Raw genomic sequence first — 15,135 nt, forward strand, 5'->3', positions numbered from 1 at the left:
AGGGGTGGCTCCAGGCTGACCAGGCCTGTCCAGGGCTGCATCATGAGGGGCGGCACAGGGGGGCCCAGCGTGAGGCGATTCCCCGTGCCTGGTCCAGACGGGGCTGGATGCGGTGCCTGTGACCTTTCACTCCCTCCAGAGGGTTTGTAATTAGAGCTAAAGCACCGGCTGCCCCGCATTACCTTCAGGAGCTGGGCCATTTGTGCTTAATTAGCTGTGACTCTGTGGGCTCGGCCATGTCCCTTCACCCCGTCCTGTCCCTTGGAAGGCGCCTGACTCTGTCCCCCGCAGCCTGTGCCTCCTGCTTCCCAGGCATCCCGCTTTGTCCTCTGAAGGAGGCTCCCTCCCCCCTCCTCCTGGCCAGGGCTCGCTTCTGTGCTGGCGAGGGCCAGACCGGCATGGAGCCTCCTGTCCGCCCGTCTTAGTTTGGCCTTGACGGTGGCTCACAGAGCTCGCTCTGCATGGCAGCTCTGACAGGTATGGGCTGTGCTCTGCCCCGGGACAGTGTATGCTGTAGGCACAGAGCTCTTCCGTGTCACAGAGGCTCAGTCACCCTCTGCTAGTGTCCTGCCACTGTGGCAAGTACCCGGGGCAGCCACCTTCTGAGGAGGAAAGGCTTAGGTTGGCTCACAGCTTGAAGATGCCAGGCCATGACCACGTGGCCCTGTCCCTCGGGTCCTGTGGTGGCACATCATGCAGCACAGCAAAAGCCATTGCCTCTCAGGCTGGGAGCCAAGAAGAGGGCACATCCCACAGTCCCCTGCAAAGGCACCTCCCAGGGACCCCAGCCCCCCTAGGCCAACCCTCGGGTTCCACCCCTCCCACCAGCACTACCCTGGGGCCCACCTGTGCACACGTGGCCTTTGGGGGATGTTTGTGACACAAACAGCTTTGCACTCTCGACCCATAGGGCCACACTCTTCCCTGGTGAACTGCATGGACTGAGAGCTCCACACCCAGGTGGCACCCAGGCTGCCCAGGCTCTCGGCCGCCCTGGAGCCGGCTCTCCCCGGAGTACAGGTCTCTCCCCACTCCAGCTGGCTGGGCTTCCTGCAGCCGGGGGACGTCCATGTGCGGATAGGGGCAGCCCCTCTCGGGCTCTGCCCACCTCCTCCTTCCCAGGCTTAGGCTTCCCTGGAGCAGGTGTGACCGGTGCTCAGATGAGCAGGAGGAGCACAGCGATCTGATGTGGTAGAGGGTGAGAGAAGGAGGGAAGGCCTGCCATGCAGGTGTCTCACACCTTTGTCCCTCAGAGTCAGACGGAGACTGAAATAAGAACTGCCCCTGGGAGGGACAGCTCTGACCTGCAGCAGGTCACCCAGAGCCATGCCTGGGGCCAGGCCACGTGGGTGTGGATGGCCCACCACACTGGGCCCCCGCAGCCAGCTGCAGACACAGGCACTGGGCGCCGTGGGCTATCTGCAGGCCCTGGCTGACTGCCTCCTGAAACACCCATTATGCCCGTAATTGCGGAGCCACTAGCAAATTGCTAATGACAATCAACCAAGTCTTTGGTTTAAGCAGCTAATTACAATGCAGACTGACACTTGAGAGGTGGCCACAGGTACGAGGGGAGTGTTGGTGAGGGCAAGAGCAGCAGACCGGCATCGAGCCTCCTGTCCGCCAGACAGCCCAGTTTCTGTGTGAGGAGGACTGAGGCCCAGAGCCGGGTCCCTGTGGAAGCCTTTCCCTGTGACCACAGCAAGTCCTGACTGCAGGAGAACCGGTAGAAAGTGAAGTCCAGCCCCAGTCGCAGAGGGTGAGAGAAGGAGGGAAGGTGCTCAGGCCCCAGAGAAGGCACAGGGTCAGCAGGAGAGATAAGCTGGACAGAGCTGTCCAGGTCAGGAAGGGTACAGAAACAGCTCAGCACGGCAGGGGTGGCCAGGAACCCAGGAGAGGGGAAGCGGAGGGAGAGAAGCCCGGACACTTCCCGAGCTCCGTGCAGGGGCAAGAGCCTGGACAGTGCAAAGGGATCTTGGCCCCAGGAGCAGTCCAGCGGCATTAGACTAAGAAGAGGCTCGAAACTGTGGGACACCAACAGCCCTAACACTGGCAGGGCAGAAGGCTGGAGAGAATCCAGGTGAAGGCAGAGGAGGAAAAGTGGCCAGAGGAAAACCGTGCAGGCCAGGAAGACCTCAGTGCCCCCTGGGCTGTGCAGAGACCTGCAGACACCCCGCGGAGAGACTCCATCCACAGCCCCTGGAAGTGCCCGTGGGCGGGGCTGGCTCCCAGAGAACCACCCCGTGGGTGGGGCAGCAGTGAGAAAGCATCGGTGGGTGGGGCCAGCAACAGGGAAGCCCTGGGGGGCTCAGGAAGCCTCAGGAAGTTTCCTGGAGATGGAGAACCTAAGACAGAGCCTGCAGTGCCCGGATCTCCTGACCCACACGTTCTTGAGGATGGGAAATTACTGGTGACCACAGACAGGGAGAGCAAGCGGAGGAAGAGCCTGTGCTGAAGTGTAGAGCCGGCTTGCCTGGCCCTCCTGGGGCTGACTCCAGGGCCTCACCTGCAGCCACTTGGCCCTTCCAGTCCAGGGGGTGCCCAGAAGGCCGTCAGGCCAAGCCAGGGTCAGGACCAGGGGCCCTGCGAACATGAAGGAGAGTCGGGATTTCGCTGCCCAGATGAGAGGACAGCGAGAGGGTCGGGTTCCTGCACTGGAGGGAATTGGACTGCTGAGGGGCTCTTGCCGTGACTGACACGGCCAGGCCACAGAAGGTAGGGACACAGCCCCCCACTGTCCCAGGTCCCTGTTCCCTGTGGTGCCACAGCAGGCTGTTGTGGCAGAGGCCTGGGCGGGGCAGGGCCGGGCTCTGCAGCTACAGAGAGCCACAAGTGGGTGAGCAGAGTCAGCACCCCTGGTGGAGCCAGCGTGCAGAACCAGCTCACAGAGAAGGACGGCCCAGCCGTGGAGGTCGGGCCTCACCGCCAGAGAAGGGCCGGCACCCGGCCGACAGGGAGGTGGGCGGCGGCAGCCACAGGCACCTCCTGCAGGGAACGCACTGGGAGTGCCCTCAGGAGGCCGTGGACAGGTCGTCCCTGCTGACGTCAAGATGGCAAAAGGCTGCAGACAGCCAGAGCCCCGTGGACGCCGTCTGTGGGCCAGGTCCTCCTCAGGGAGAGCTGGCCGTCTTCTGAGGTCTCAGACTTCTGAGCAAGAGCGTGGGGTTTGAAGCCGGCCCGGCCGCATCCACCCATGCTCATCCACCCGTGGATGGTACAGCCTGAGCTGCCCGTGGGAATGGGAGAAGGGTCGGCTGGTGGTGTCCAGTGCACTTGGAGCTCCAGGGCAGCCGTGCTGTGTGTGAGAGAAGCCTGGCTGGGCGCTGTCTCTGCTTGTGGCTGCTGGGCTGCACCGCACAGAGGCACAGTCACAGCAGACTCTGTTTGGGGGAAGGCTGGAGTACCAGAGTGAAGGTCTGAGTGGAACAGGTCTGAGGGCAGCCCCAGCTTGGGCGAGGGGAACGAGGTCTCCCAGGTCCCTCTGCAGTCTAACCAGTGGCCGCCATGCTGCCTCACCAGGTCACAGAAGGGCACGACACCATTCCCCAGGCCAGGCGTCCCTGGACACACAGGTGGGTGGGTGTGCAGCTGTTGTAAACAAGATCCCGCCCCAGGCCTCGAGGAGAGGCCAGAGAGTCACAGGGTGGGGACCACACACCCCCAGGAAGCTCTGTGCTAGGGACTCTGGGGACCTCGAACAGCAGCTGGGAGGCACATCTCTTCCCTCCTGGAGAAGGGAGTGGTCCCACACTCGCACTGGGGAGCAGTGGTCAGTCAGGGCAGCAGCTGGGCAGCCCACAGGAGGGTGCTCTGGGCAGGGACCCTGGTCTTTCTGAGCACCCAGTGGCTGGGGAGATCAGAGAGCAGTGCCCGGGCTTATCTCTAGACATGCATCCAGGTGTTCAGAGCTTGGTGCGTGGCTCCGGGTCCAGGGTCCGCCACGGTGGACTCATCAGCACGACTCCCGCTGGCCTCAGAGCCCTTGGAAGGCAGCTTCCTGGCTGGCCGGGACCTGCTGAGCCTGGAGCCTGCAGAGGAGCTCTTGGCTGCCTGGACCTGGGGCTTCAGAGCCACTGAAAGGACCTGGCCTCCCCCGTGGTGCCGGGAAAGGCCTCCCCAAGTCCCGCCAGCCCCGGTCCCCCGGGAGAGGGGTGCTGGGGGCCTGCCGCCAGCCTGGCCTCATCTGCCCAGGTCAGGGGAGGCCCTGCGGAGGACTGGAGGCTCTCTGGGCATCTGCGTGGGGCCACCTGTGAGGCCGACCCCTCTGAAGGCTTTCCTGTGTGAGGCCCTGGAGCCTCGAGGGCCAGTCCCGGGCAGGGCTCCGAGGATTCCGGGAACCAGCCCTCCTGGTTCCTGGCAGCAGCCTCCCATGTTCCGGGCGTCTACCTTCTGTGATGTGCTCCTCACGCATGTCTAGCTGGTTTGGCCATCAGTCACGTGGCGAGGCCTCCAGCATCACGGCGCTCCACCGGGCAGCCCTCCCGGCTGACCCCAGCTGACCCCTGGAAAGCCCTGGGGGGGGGGGGGGAAGCAGAACCTGGGCTGAAGGCAATACCTGGCCAGGTGGGGGCGCTGCCTGCAGGGCCCGTGGGGGCTGGGTCCACACAGGCCCTGGAGGCTCCAACCAGCACTTCCTGGGCGTCCCCACCCCCTGGAGCTGGTGCTTTGGAGTCCAGAGTGGGGACCGGGGGCCTGAGGCCCAGGGAGTGGCCAGCAGAGCCCAGCTCCTGGTGAAGGCGAGGAGGTCCCGGGGCAGGGCGGCAGGAAGGGCACCACTCCCCCAGGAGTGGCCCATGACCACACACGGAGAGGGTCCCGGGAGCCGGTCCAGGCCACCGCCAGGCAGGGTGGGTCCTCTCCAGCCTAAAACTGCCGCACACCTGGGCTTTGCAGCAGCTCCCCGGAGGCGGGCGCTGAGGGCCCCTGCTCCCCACACGGTCAGCGCGGCTGGGGGCTGGGGGCTGGGTGGCAACCCTCCTCTGAATATCCAAGAAGTCATGCCAGGCCAAGACCCTCCTTCAGGGAAGGAGTCTGCCACGCGCCATCACAGCCCATGCCAGCGGGGCCACCCCCACCGCTGGCCTTCCAGCCGCTGAAGTGTCACCCTGTCCCGAGCCCAGATGGACTGGGGAGCTGCCCACATGGCCTGAGCTGACACAGGCGGGGCCAAGAGCCCTCCAGGTCCCAGCAGGGGTGGCCAGCAGAGTGGCCAGGGTGGGGGCCACTGTGGCTCCTGTGAGCTCTAGTGCCTGTCCCTGGGGACACTGCTCCTGGAGGTGGTGACTCAGGGGAGGGGTCAAGCAGAGCCAGGGAGGACAGCCCAGAGTCCACCAGGTGACTAACGTGGAGCAGGCCCTGGACCTCAGGATCAGTCTGGCCAGGCGGTCTCAGGAGCAGAGTGGCTGTGGCTGCCCAGAGGACAGAAAGCAGTCCCACTGGGGGCTGGGCAGGTCAGGGGTTGTGGGCTGGACCCAGCAGCCCCTGGCCGCTCAGTCACCGCGTGGCCTCCTCCTGCCCAGACTGACACGGGGTCTCTGCCAGTTTGCACACCCACCCGCTTCCCCACGTGAACGCAGACCCCTGGAGAGGGCACCGGCTGTGTGGCTGAGGCCCAGGCAGCCCTGTCCTGACCGTCTGGGTGCCAGTCTCTGGTGAAGGGACCTGTCCACTCGCACGTGACTCCCACCCACCACCAAGTGTGGACAGCCAGAGGGCAGCAGGGCTCTGTAGATGGCCCTGGGCCCTGGGATGAGGACTGGGAGGACCCTGGCTGGGGTGCCCACCCCAGCACCCTCCCCTCCTGCCCACCATCCCCACCCTTTGTCCTCTAGCAGTGGCCCTGTCCCACGAGTCTGCACCTCGTCCCCCTGACCCTCTGTCCTCCTCGCAGTGTTCCACCTGTCCCACAAGGTCACCAGTGTCGTCCCTGAGAGTGCTCTGCTCATTGTGCTGGGCCTGGTGCTGGGCGGCATCGTCTGGGCAGCGGACCACATCGCCTCCTTCACGCTCACACCCACCGTCTTCTTCTTCTACCTGCTGCCCCCCATCGTGCTCGATGCTGGCTACTTCATGCCCAACCGGCTCTTCTTTGGCAACCTGGGCACCATCCTGCTGTACGCGGTCATCGGCACCGTGTGGAACGCGGCCACCACCGGCCTGTCGCTCTACGGGGTCTTCCTCAGCGGCCTGATGGGTGAGTCTTGTGCTGCCCACGGGGTGGGAGGTCGGGGTGCAGAACACAGCCCAGGGGTGGAGTGTGGGCAGAGAGGGGTGTCGCCGGTGAGCTGCTTAAAGTCCCGCGTGCAGAGTCCCAGGGCCACACCTGGCCGGGGCCCGTGCCCGACTCGGGAGAGGCCCTTTCTGACCAGGTGGCGTGTGGGTGGGATCTGTCGATGGCTGTCCTCCTGGGCTGGGAGGAGGGTCCCAGGGAGAAGCGCAGGCAGCATCCAGGTCTCCCGACTGGACCGCAGGCCGAGCTCAGCACACCTCACTGGCCTCCGCCTGTGGTGCCCTGTCTCTGCCCACTTTCCGCCTGCTCCTGTTCCTGCACGGAGCGGTCCTTCACTCAGCCTGGGTCACCCAGAGGCCAAGTGGGCCAGCATTCCCAGGGACGGGCCCAGGATCGGTGACCTTCCCTCTGGCTCAAGGGAGAGTACTGGCCAGCACTCACCACATGAATTCAGGCCTTAAAACCCTAGTGACCGAGAGAAGTGTGGTGACAAGGACAGCAGTCCCTCCCAGGTGCCTCTCCCTCAGCACTGGGCCACCACCACAGAGCTGCCTTGAGCCTGCCAACCAGTGTCACCCAGAGAGCACCAGGGTGAGCCCTGCAGGCCCTCAGGCGAGCAGACACCTGCTCCAGGAAGGTGTCACCATAGGTGGCCGGGACACACCTCAGATGACCGGCTGCCTCTGACCACCGGATGCAGGGATGACTCAGGGCCTGGAGGGGACCCTTGGGCCTATGGCCCATGGCACCAGGAGGGTCAGCTCACCCTCCCTGATCACCCTGTGACCCACGAGGTCAGGGCCTGGGACGCCCCAGGGTGGTTTCTGCAGGAAGAAGCCTCCAACAGATCCGGTGGGTCCCACGGCTCCTCTCAGTGGGCACCCTCTGTGGCCCCCTGACCCCTGGCCTCACACAGCTGCCGGGCTTCCCTTGCCCACCTTGGTCAGGCACAGCACCTGGGTTTTTTCTAAGGTCCTTACGACCGGCACAGGCCTCGCAGTCAACTGGCTGAACCGTACACCTGTGCTGGCCCCTGAGCCGTGTGGCCGTCAAACTCAGAACATTCCTGCTGCCAGGGACATCCGGGTCCGTCTTCCTGCTGTGACCATGTAGGACTGTGCTGTCACCATGTCCCTTCTGCACAGTAGTCATAGATGCTGACCGTCTGCACTTAGTCCCTGGGTCCCAGCAGGAAATCCAGAGGTGATAGAGCTAGGCAGGCAGTGACCAGGCTCTGTCGACCAGTGACCAAGGCCAGGTGCACCCATCACAGAAGGGTCAGCTGGGCTGGCTGCAGAGGCCCTGCAGGTGGGCACAGTGGCCATTCTTCTTACCTAAGGTGGAGAGAGGGCCTTGAGCAGGCAGCCTGGTGGAGTGACCCCTGAGTTCCAGACACTCCTGGCAGGTGTCCCTTCCCGGCCAGCTTGGGTGGCATGTGCAGCTGGCTGCACTTCCTTCTGGGAGCCGGCCAGTTTCCAGAGTGTACCACTGCAAGGTCTGACAGGGACCTGGGGCAACAGGCTGGTGGTGCCAGAGGCAGCTGACGGGCCTGGAAGGGGGCCTGGTCTGCCAGGCCAGGCAGGGCCTCCGATGGCAGCGAAGTCTGTGCTGACCTTCCAGATGGACTGCAGGGAGTGTTGCAGGCTGCCCGCCTCACAGGAGCCTAGACGTCCAGTCATGGCGATGTCCCATCCCCACTCAGTTCCCTGCCGTGGACCCCCCTGTGCTGCCCTGGCCATGACCTGGGCCCGGGGCAGGGTCTGCCTCAGCCCAGCAAGAAGAAGGAAGCCCGGTGGGACTCCGCTGGCCGTGGACACCCAGGGCATCGGGCTGGGCTCTGCCCTCAGCCTCCTTTGACTGCAGGCCCTGGACCTTCCCCGTGGCCACTGTCTTGCAGGCGAGCTGCAGATTGGGCTCCTGGACTTCCTGCTGTTTGGCAGCCTGATCGCAGCTGTGGACCCGGTGGCCGTCCTGGCCGTGTTTGAGGAAGTGCACGTCAACGAGGTCCTGTTCATCATCGTGTTCGGGGAGTCTCTGCTGAATGACGCCGTCACTGTGGTGAGGCCTGGCAGGGTCCTCGGGGCCCGTCACAGGGCCCGGTCCTGAGAGGCACAGGGAGACCCACCCGGGGGGCATTGTCACTGTCCTCGGGCCAATGAGAAGCTCTGCTGCCCACAGCCAGCCGTCCAGCAGGACAGTCGCCTGGGAGCGCACGCCTGTGTGGGATGCTTGGTGTCCATGGGGGCAGCCGCTGAGCCTGGCAGGCCCTGCCTCTCACGGAGTGCCCCTTCTCTCCCCTTCCCGACTCCCTGTGTCCAGTTCCTCACCTTCCTTCCCCAGTTGTGGACCCGCCCATGTTGTGCCTTCGAGGTCAGGGCCGCCAGGTCCCAGAACAGCCTTCTTCTTCAGCTGTGGGCTACCCGTGGCGCCACCCATTCCTAGCTTCCTAAAATACAGGGGGACAAATGAGCAGACTCTCATAAGAATGGCCACTCGGCCGGACCACAGCTGGCTGGTCCGGGAGCCTCCTGGAGGTTGGAGGCTGGAGGCAGAGGGTGGGGCAGACTGGCTCCTCCTGAGGCTGCCCACGGGTGTGTCGATGGCCTGTTCTCCCTCCTCCCTTGCTCACTGTGCCTGGTCGCCTCTTCTCCTGAGGACCCCAGTCAGCAAAGCAGGCCTGTCCTAAGGACTCCGTTTCACCCGAGCCCTCTTCAAAGGCCCCGTCTCCAAACCCAGGCATGGTCTGAGGTCCAGGCCAGGACAGTGGGCGTTCCGGGGACACACCCAGCCCCTCGCAGGAGTCAGGAAGCAGACTCAGTCTGCACTGGCTGCGCCGCCCCGCGGAGGCGTGTTGGGGGCCCTGGGCTGCGGGCAGTGGCGGGCACTGTGGGCCCTGCACGCTGAGCAGCAGGCCTGTGCGTGGGGAGCTTCTCAGCCGCCTGGGGAGGGTGGGCTCCACCTCCAGACGGGCCACTCTTCGAGAGGGGTCAGGGCAAGTTGGGACGTGGATGCAGCCTCCTCCTGGACTTTGCAGAGACAGGACATAGAAGTTTGAAGATGTGACCTGTCACGGGCCTCCAGAAGGGGCCTGGACCCTGGCACATCCTCACCTTGTGCCCAGATGCCTTTCCCAGGGCAGCTGAGGGCCTCTGAGGCCAGTCAGGAGTGCAGCAGGTAGCTCCTGTGCCCCCGGGCCTGGGCAGCCTGTGGCCCCCGTGTCTCTGCAGAGGAGCCAGGGCCCTCGCTGCCCACACAGCCCGCCGGCTCTCACCTGCACTCCCACGAAGGGCACTGCCCTGTGAGGCCGTGCTGGGGACTCAGTGGCCACTGAGGAATTGACCCCCAGACCACACGCCTGCCCTTGGGGCCCCCAGCACATACCTCAGAGCAGGTCAGGGCAGAGACAGCACCCGTGCCCCTCAGTTGGGGTTGTGGGCCTTGAGGGAACAGGGACTTGGACATGGCCATCACCCAGCACCAGCACAGGATGGGTTAGAGTCACATGTGGACATGCCGAGGTCACAGGGCGCAACCCCGCAGCCCAGTCACACAGCACAAAGCCACCGGACAGGGCACTTGGTTGTCTGGGCAGAGGAAGTGGGAGGGTTAAGTCCTGAGGTCAGCTTCGGCTGCCCCCTCTGGCCAAGGATAGGAAGAGGCCAACTTGGCTCCTGCAGCTCTGGCTCCTTCCAGAACATTCTCTTGCCCACACATCCCTCCTACTAGTGCACTGTGGGCCCCTTCTTGTCACTGCCATTCCCTGTGCTGGCCTTTAGTTGCTGTGGAGTTGAACCGGCCCAACCCCAGTGAGTCCCAGGCACTGAGATGGGAGCGGTCAGTGCTGACCACAGATGTGTGGCTGTCTTCCGCCCTTTCAGGTCCTGTACAATGTCTTCGAGTCTTTCGTGACTTTGGGTGGTGACAAGGTGACCGGTGTGGACTGTGTAAAAGGCATAGGTACGTGGCGGGGGACCCCACTGCCCCCCAGGCCCTGGCAGGAGTGAGGCCACAGGCCCAGAGCTCAGCGGCCTTTGGCCCCTGCAGCTCTGGACCCCCGTAGCCCTGAGGGAAAGGCGTCTGCACTGTCACGGGGCCCAGCCTGTCACACAGCCCTCCCAGACACCCCGGAAGCACGACTTGACAGAGGTCCTGGTGGCTTGCTGGGCAGGAGGAACGGCCACTTGGGGCCTCCCTAGGAAGGAAAGGATGTGGCATCCAAGGACAGGGCCTGGTCCTCAGGGTGGTCTGTCTGGGTGATGCCCCCACAGTGGGGCATTGTGGCCCCGGCACCGTCCTCTGTCCCCTTTCCTCCTGAGGCTGGTGCTGAAACCTGACTCTCTCCAAGAGACATCAGGGACCTGCTCTTGCTTCCTGAGCTCTTGGCGCCCCTGTAGGCGGAATTACCAGGCCACCCGCCCTGAGGAGTGGCCAGGAAGGCCAGCCCCCGCAGCCTCGCCCACGACGCTGGCCACCAAGGGCCATTCAGGCGGCCTCAGCCCCGGTCTCGCCCTCACAGTGTCCTTCTTCGTGGTGAGCCTGGGGGGCACGCTGGTGGGGGTCGTCTTCGCCTTCCTGCTGTCCCTGGTGACCCGCTTCACCAAGCATGTGCGCATCATCGAGCCCGGCTTCGTCTTCGTCATCTCCTACCTGTCCTACCTGACCTCCGAGATGCTGTCCCTGTCGGCCATCCTGGCGTAAGCCATCCCGCTGTCCTCCTGGTGGCAGGCTGGGGAGCCCTGCACTGGGCCTGGACAGCGCTCCAGGCTGGCGCCTCTGCCAGGGGGCCTGGGGGTGGGTGGAGGGCAACCCCAAGGTCACAGCCTGCCCTGGGCAGGGGACGTGGATGGGGGCCCACCCCCCCTCCTCAGAGTGTGACCTTTAGAGCAGGCCTCCCAGCTGCCTCAGCCCCGGGTGGGTGGCAATTCATGGTCAGGGAGAAAGAATTTGATGTATTTGATTTTTAAATAAGGAGTTGGCGTTCCCAAGGAATGGTCCAGGGCCAGATGCAGCGCCTGCTGGGGGCAGGGAGGACAGACCACAGAGCTGGCCCAGCTCAGGGCTGGCCCCCCATCTGCCAGGCCCACCCAGTGCAGGACTGACCGTGGGGGTCAGCGGGGGGCCTCAGCAGCGTCTGGCCAGGCTCATGTGCTGCCGTCCACAGCATCACCTTCTGTGGCATCTGCTGCCAGAAGTACGTGAAGGCCAACATCTCGGAGCAGTCGGCCACGACTGTCCGCTACACCATGAAGATGCTGGCCAGCGGGGCCGAGACCATCATCTTCATGTTCCTGGGCATCTCGGCGGTGGACCCCCTCATCTGGACCTGGAACACGGCCTTCGTGCTGCTGACGCTGGTCTTCATCTCTGTGTACCGGGCCATTGGTGAGGACCTGGCCTTTTCCACAGCACCAAGCTTCCCTCAACCCAGTGACCACAGACTTGGAAGCCTTGGGACCGTGCCCCAAAGACCTGGACCCTTGCTGGCACCCACAAAGGTCCAGGCTTCCTCTGGGCGCCGGGGCAGGCACGGCCTAGGATCACGGTGGAGGGCTGTGGACTCAGAGGGACCCACCTGTTACCATTGACTCACTCTCAATGGGGCCCCAGGGCAGGGCCGCAGTGATGGACCGGGCCAGAGGTCCTGTGGGTCCCTCCTACGGGGAGCATGACCAGGAGGGCCCCTGGGAAGCACCCACCGCTCCAGCCACTGGAATCGTTGAGGGACAGGAGGCAGAGAGCTGTGGGAGAAAAGCCACGGCACCAGGAGGGTAGCCAGGGTCGCCCCCAGGGAAGGGGACACTGGCTGAGCATGCCTCCCCACCACAGGCATCGTCCTGCAGACCTGGATCCTGAACCGGTACCGCATGGTGCAGTTGGAACCCATCGACCAGGTGGTCATGTCCTACGGCGGCCTGCGCGGGGCCGTGGCCTACGCCCTGGTGGTGCTGCTGGATGAGAACAAGGTCAAGGAGAAGAACCTCTTTGTCAGCACTACCATCATCGTGGTCTTCTTCACGGTCATCTTCCAGGTGCGCTGCCTGGCCACGCGGTCCTGTCCCCACAGGCCAGACTGGGCGCACCTCAGCGCCGCAGGACCAATTCCCAGCCTCCAGACCTAACTGGGTCTTGTAATTTTAGTAACTAGGAGCGTTTTGTAGGTTTTCACGTGGCCCCACAGGGGACATGGCACAGTTTGTCCTGAGTGCTGTGCTGGCTTGCTGATGAGTGGAGCCCCTGTTGACACCCACTGAGTGTCATCAGACTCACCGGTTCTTGTCATTCTGGGTACCATTTGTACATAACCAGAGGATTCTGGGAGTGGGCAGGAAATTGCTGTGAGGCACCTCCTGGGGCAGGCTGGGTGCTGACAGGGCTGTGAAGCCGGTGGCCAGGACTCAGGGTGCCACTTCCTTCTTTCCTAACTGGGGTGAAGTCAGACCAAGCCTGCTGGTGGGTATGTCTTTACCCTGATTATGAGATGTCAGGCCCCAGGCCTGGAGTGGCTCTGGGCCTCCAGACCACACGGAGACAGTCTGGGCTGCCTCCTGTTTGGGGCAGGGTCCCACGTGGGTAGGTACCTGGGAGCACCCAGCCACCCCTCCAGCCTCTCAGTGCTGCAAGCGGGCAGTGGGATGGGCTGTCAGTGTCAGGGTTCAGTCTGGTGACAGGTCTGGTGGAAGCCCTCAGCTCCGTGTCTGGTGGTCCAAGGAGCCAGGTGGGGGCCGGGATGTCCTTATGAACCCTGTGGCATAGGCTAGGGCTCGTCTCTGCAGGGCAGTGTCACAGAGGCTGGTGTCCCTGGGCTTCCCAGCATGGCAGGGAGGTCACACAAGGGCTGGGGTCGGGGACTCCTGCCTGGCATCAGGATCAGTGAGGCTGGTCTTCCAGGGCCTGACCATCAAGCCTCTGGTGCAGTGGCTGAAGGTGAAGAGGAGTGAGCAGCGGGAGCCGAAGCTCAACGAGAAGCTGCACGGTCGGGTAGGGCAGTGGGCAGGGCCAGGGGAGCAGTGTGGGGTGGAGGGAAGGGCAGGTCCCCAGGGCGCCTGGGGCTCCAGGAAGCTGCGTGGTCCCAGTGAGGCTGAGGAGGGTCTTTTTGTCCCAAAGGCATTTGACCATATCCTCTCTGCCATCGAGGACATCTCAGGACAAATTGGACACAATTATCTCAGAGATAAGTAAGTGGCCAGAGGTGGACCAAAGCGGGAACCAAAGGCACATTCCTCCCTAAGACGGTGGCACAGGTAGGGCCACCACAGACCCTGCAATGGCACAGGGATGGAGTCACTGTGGTCTGAGGGATACAGCTGTCAGGAGGACCCTTCCTGGCCCAATTGTGGGGAGCCCCACTCCAGCTGAGCTTAGTGCCTTTTACTGTGGCTGACCAGCTATATTGTTAACTTGTGGGAAACTGAAAAATCAGAGTAAACCATTTCCCCCACTGTAGGAACAGAAGAGGGGCACATTAGTGTCGCTCAATATTTAAAATTACTGTGTTCATGGAATTGGAATTGTCGATTTATGTCTTGTTATGAATCTGAACACTAAAGCACATCAAGCCCACTCGTTGGCCCCTGCTTCATGAAACGATCCTCTACGTCTCCCGGGGGCTGCAGCTCACCTGGCAGAACACCCAGGCTTACAGCCTCGGGCACCTGAGCTGCTTGCACCACCTCTGAGGGCCAGGTGCCACCTGGAAGCCTTGTCCACCAGGCAAGGACATGGAGCATGGTGTCACCTGTGTTCTGAAGGCCACTGCCACCAAACAGCAAGGCTCAGAGGGCAGGCAGTACAAGGTGAACTCAGCCTGCCACTTAAAACTCACCTCTAGGCCTGTGGCAGCAAATGAAAGGGTCTACCCAGCCTTGTCCAGCTCCCACCTGCTGATGTGACTGTCTGTCCCCCAGGTGGTCCAATTTTGACAGGAAGTTCCTCAGCAAGGTCCTGATGAGAAGGTCAGCCCAAAAGTCTCGAGATCGGATTCTGAATGTCTTCCATGAGCTGAACTTGAAAGACGCCATTAGCTATGTGGCTGAGGTACCAGAACATTCCATGTCCTTCTGGAGCTGGGAGCTGAAGCCAGGGTTCATTGGATGTGGTCCAGGAGCACGCAAGAGGGCCTGCCCTCTGTGCACAAGGGCCTGCCCCAAAACTCAAGTGCAGCTCAGGGTTCCAGGGATCCCTGGGGACAGGCACATCAGAGCTCCCTCCCGCGGGCCACGAGGCCCTGGGCAGGTGATGCTCAGACAGACACTGGGGCTCGGGGTCTGTGCACAGGGTCAGGACTTCTGATCCTGAGATCCATCTGGCACATCTCGCAAGATGGAGGAGGGAGCAGGGAGGAGGTCAGGAGCCAAGGCCCTGGCACAGGCAGGCACCCCTGGGGGAAGCAGTAGGACTTCTACCTTGTCCTCTGCTTCACCAGGTGAACGAATCCACCCCCAAGTCAAGGCTGGAGTGGACACTGCCCACACATTGGTGGCTGGATGTGTCCAGGGCATGGCACAGAGGAGCCAGCTCAGATGCACGTGGGGGGAGGGACAAGTCCTGTCATGGCTCTCAGGGCATGTGGTTAGGGGAGTGCACAGCCCACCCCTGCACACAGTCAGGACTCAGGATGTGTGGGTGGACATGGGAGGCACACAGGTCATGGCAGAGTGCAGTCCCATGCCCGCCCTCCCCACCTTGGCCCCAGGTGTGCCCCGATGGTCTCCCTGTCCCTTGCACAGGCCGAGGTCCAGGCAGGCCCCACTTGGCTGCCCACGGTGGCAGGGCCTCAACCTCAGATGGCTGAGGGCCTCCTCTAAAAGCCGAAATCCTAGAGAAGGCTACAATTTGTTTTCTGGAGCTGGATGAGGATGGGAAGGCGAGGGCAGGCAGGGGTCTCTGGCGGCCTCTGAGTGCTGCCT

At 63.3% G+C, this 15,135-nt stretch overlaps 1 protein-coding gene across 5 annotated transcripts in view; it reads left to right on the forward strand.

The window, feature by feature from the left end:
* Slc9a3 (solute carrier family 9 member A3) overlaps positions 1 to 15,135 on the forward strand; it is a 39,536-nt gene that overhangs the window by 16,630 nt on the left and 7,771 nt on the right. For all 5 annotated transcript variants that reach the window (XM_078018677.1, XM_078018679.1, XM_078018666.1 and 2 more), the window contains exons 2-10: positions 5,891 to 6,193; positions 8,127 to 8,287; positions 10,108 to 10,186; positions 10,746 to 10,923; positions 11,391 to 11,611; positions 12,056 to 12,258; positions 13,118 to 13,207; positions 13,334 to 13,404; positions 14,134 to 14,263. In XM_078018677.1, coding sequence (XP_077874803.1) covers positions 5,891 to 6,193; positions 8,127 to 8,287; positions 10,108 to 10,186; positions 10,746 to 10,923; positions 11,391 to 11,611; positions 12,056 to 12,258; positions 13,118 to 13,207; positions 13,334 to 13,404; positions 14,134 to 14,263 — 1,436 coding nt within the window. The remainder of the gene's footprint in view (positions 1 to 5,890; positions 6,194 to 8,126; positions 8,288 to 10,107; positions 10,187 to 10,745; positions 10,924 to 11,390; positions 11,612 to 12,055; positions 12,259 to 13,117; positions 13,208 to 13,333; positions 13,405 to 14,133; positions 14,264 to 15,135) is intronic.

This window comes from Ictidomys tridecemlineatus, chromosome 1 (assembly GCF_052094955.1).
Source record: "Ictidomys tridecemlineatus isolate mIctTri1 chromosome 1, mIctTri1.hap1, whole genome shotgun sequence".
NCBI classification, from domain to species: domain Eukaryota; kingdom Metazoa; phylum Chordata; class Mammalia; order Rodentia; family Sciuridae; genus Ictidomys; species Ictidomys tridecemlineatus.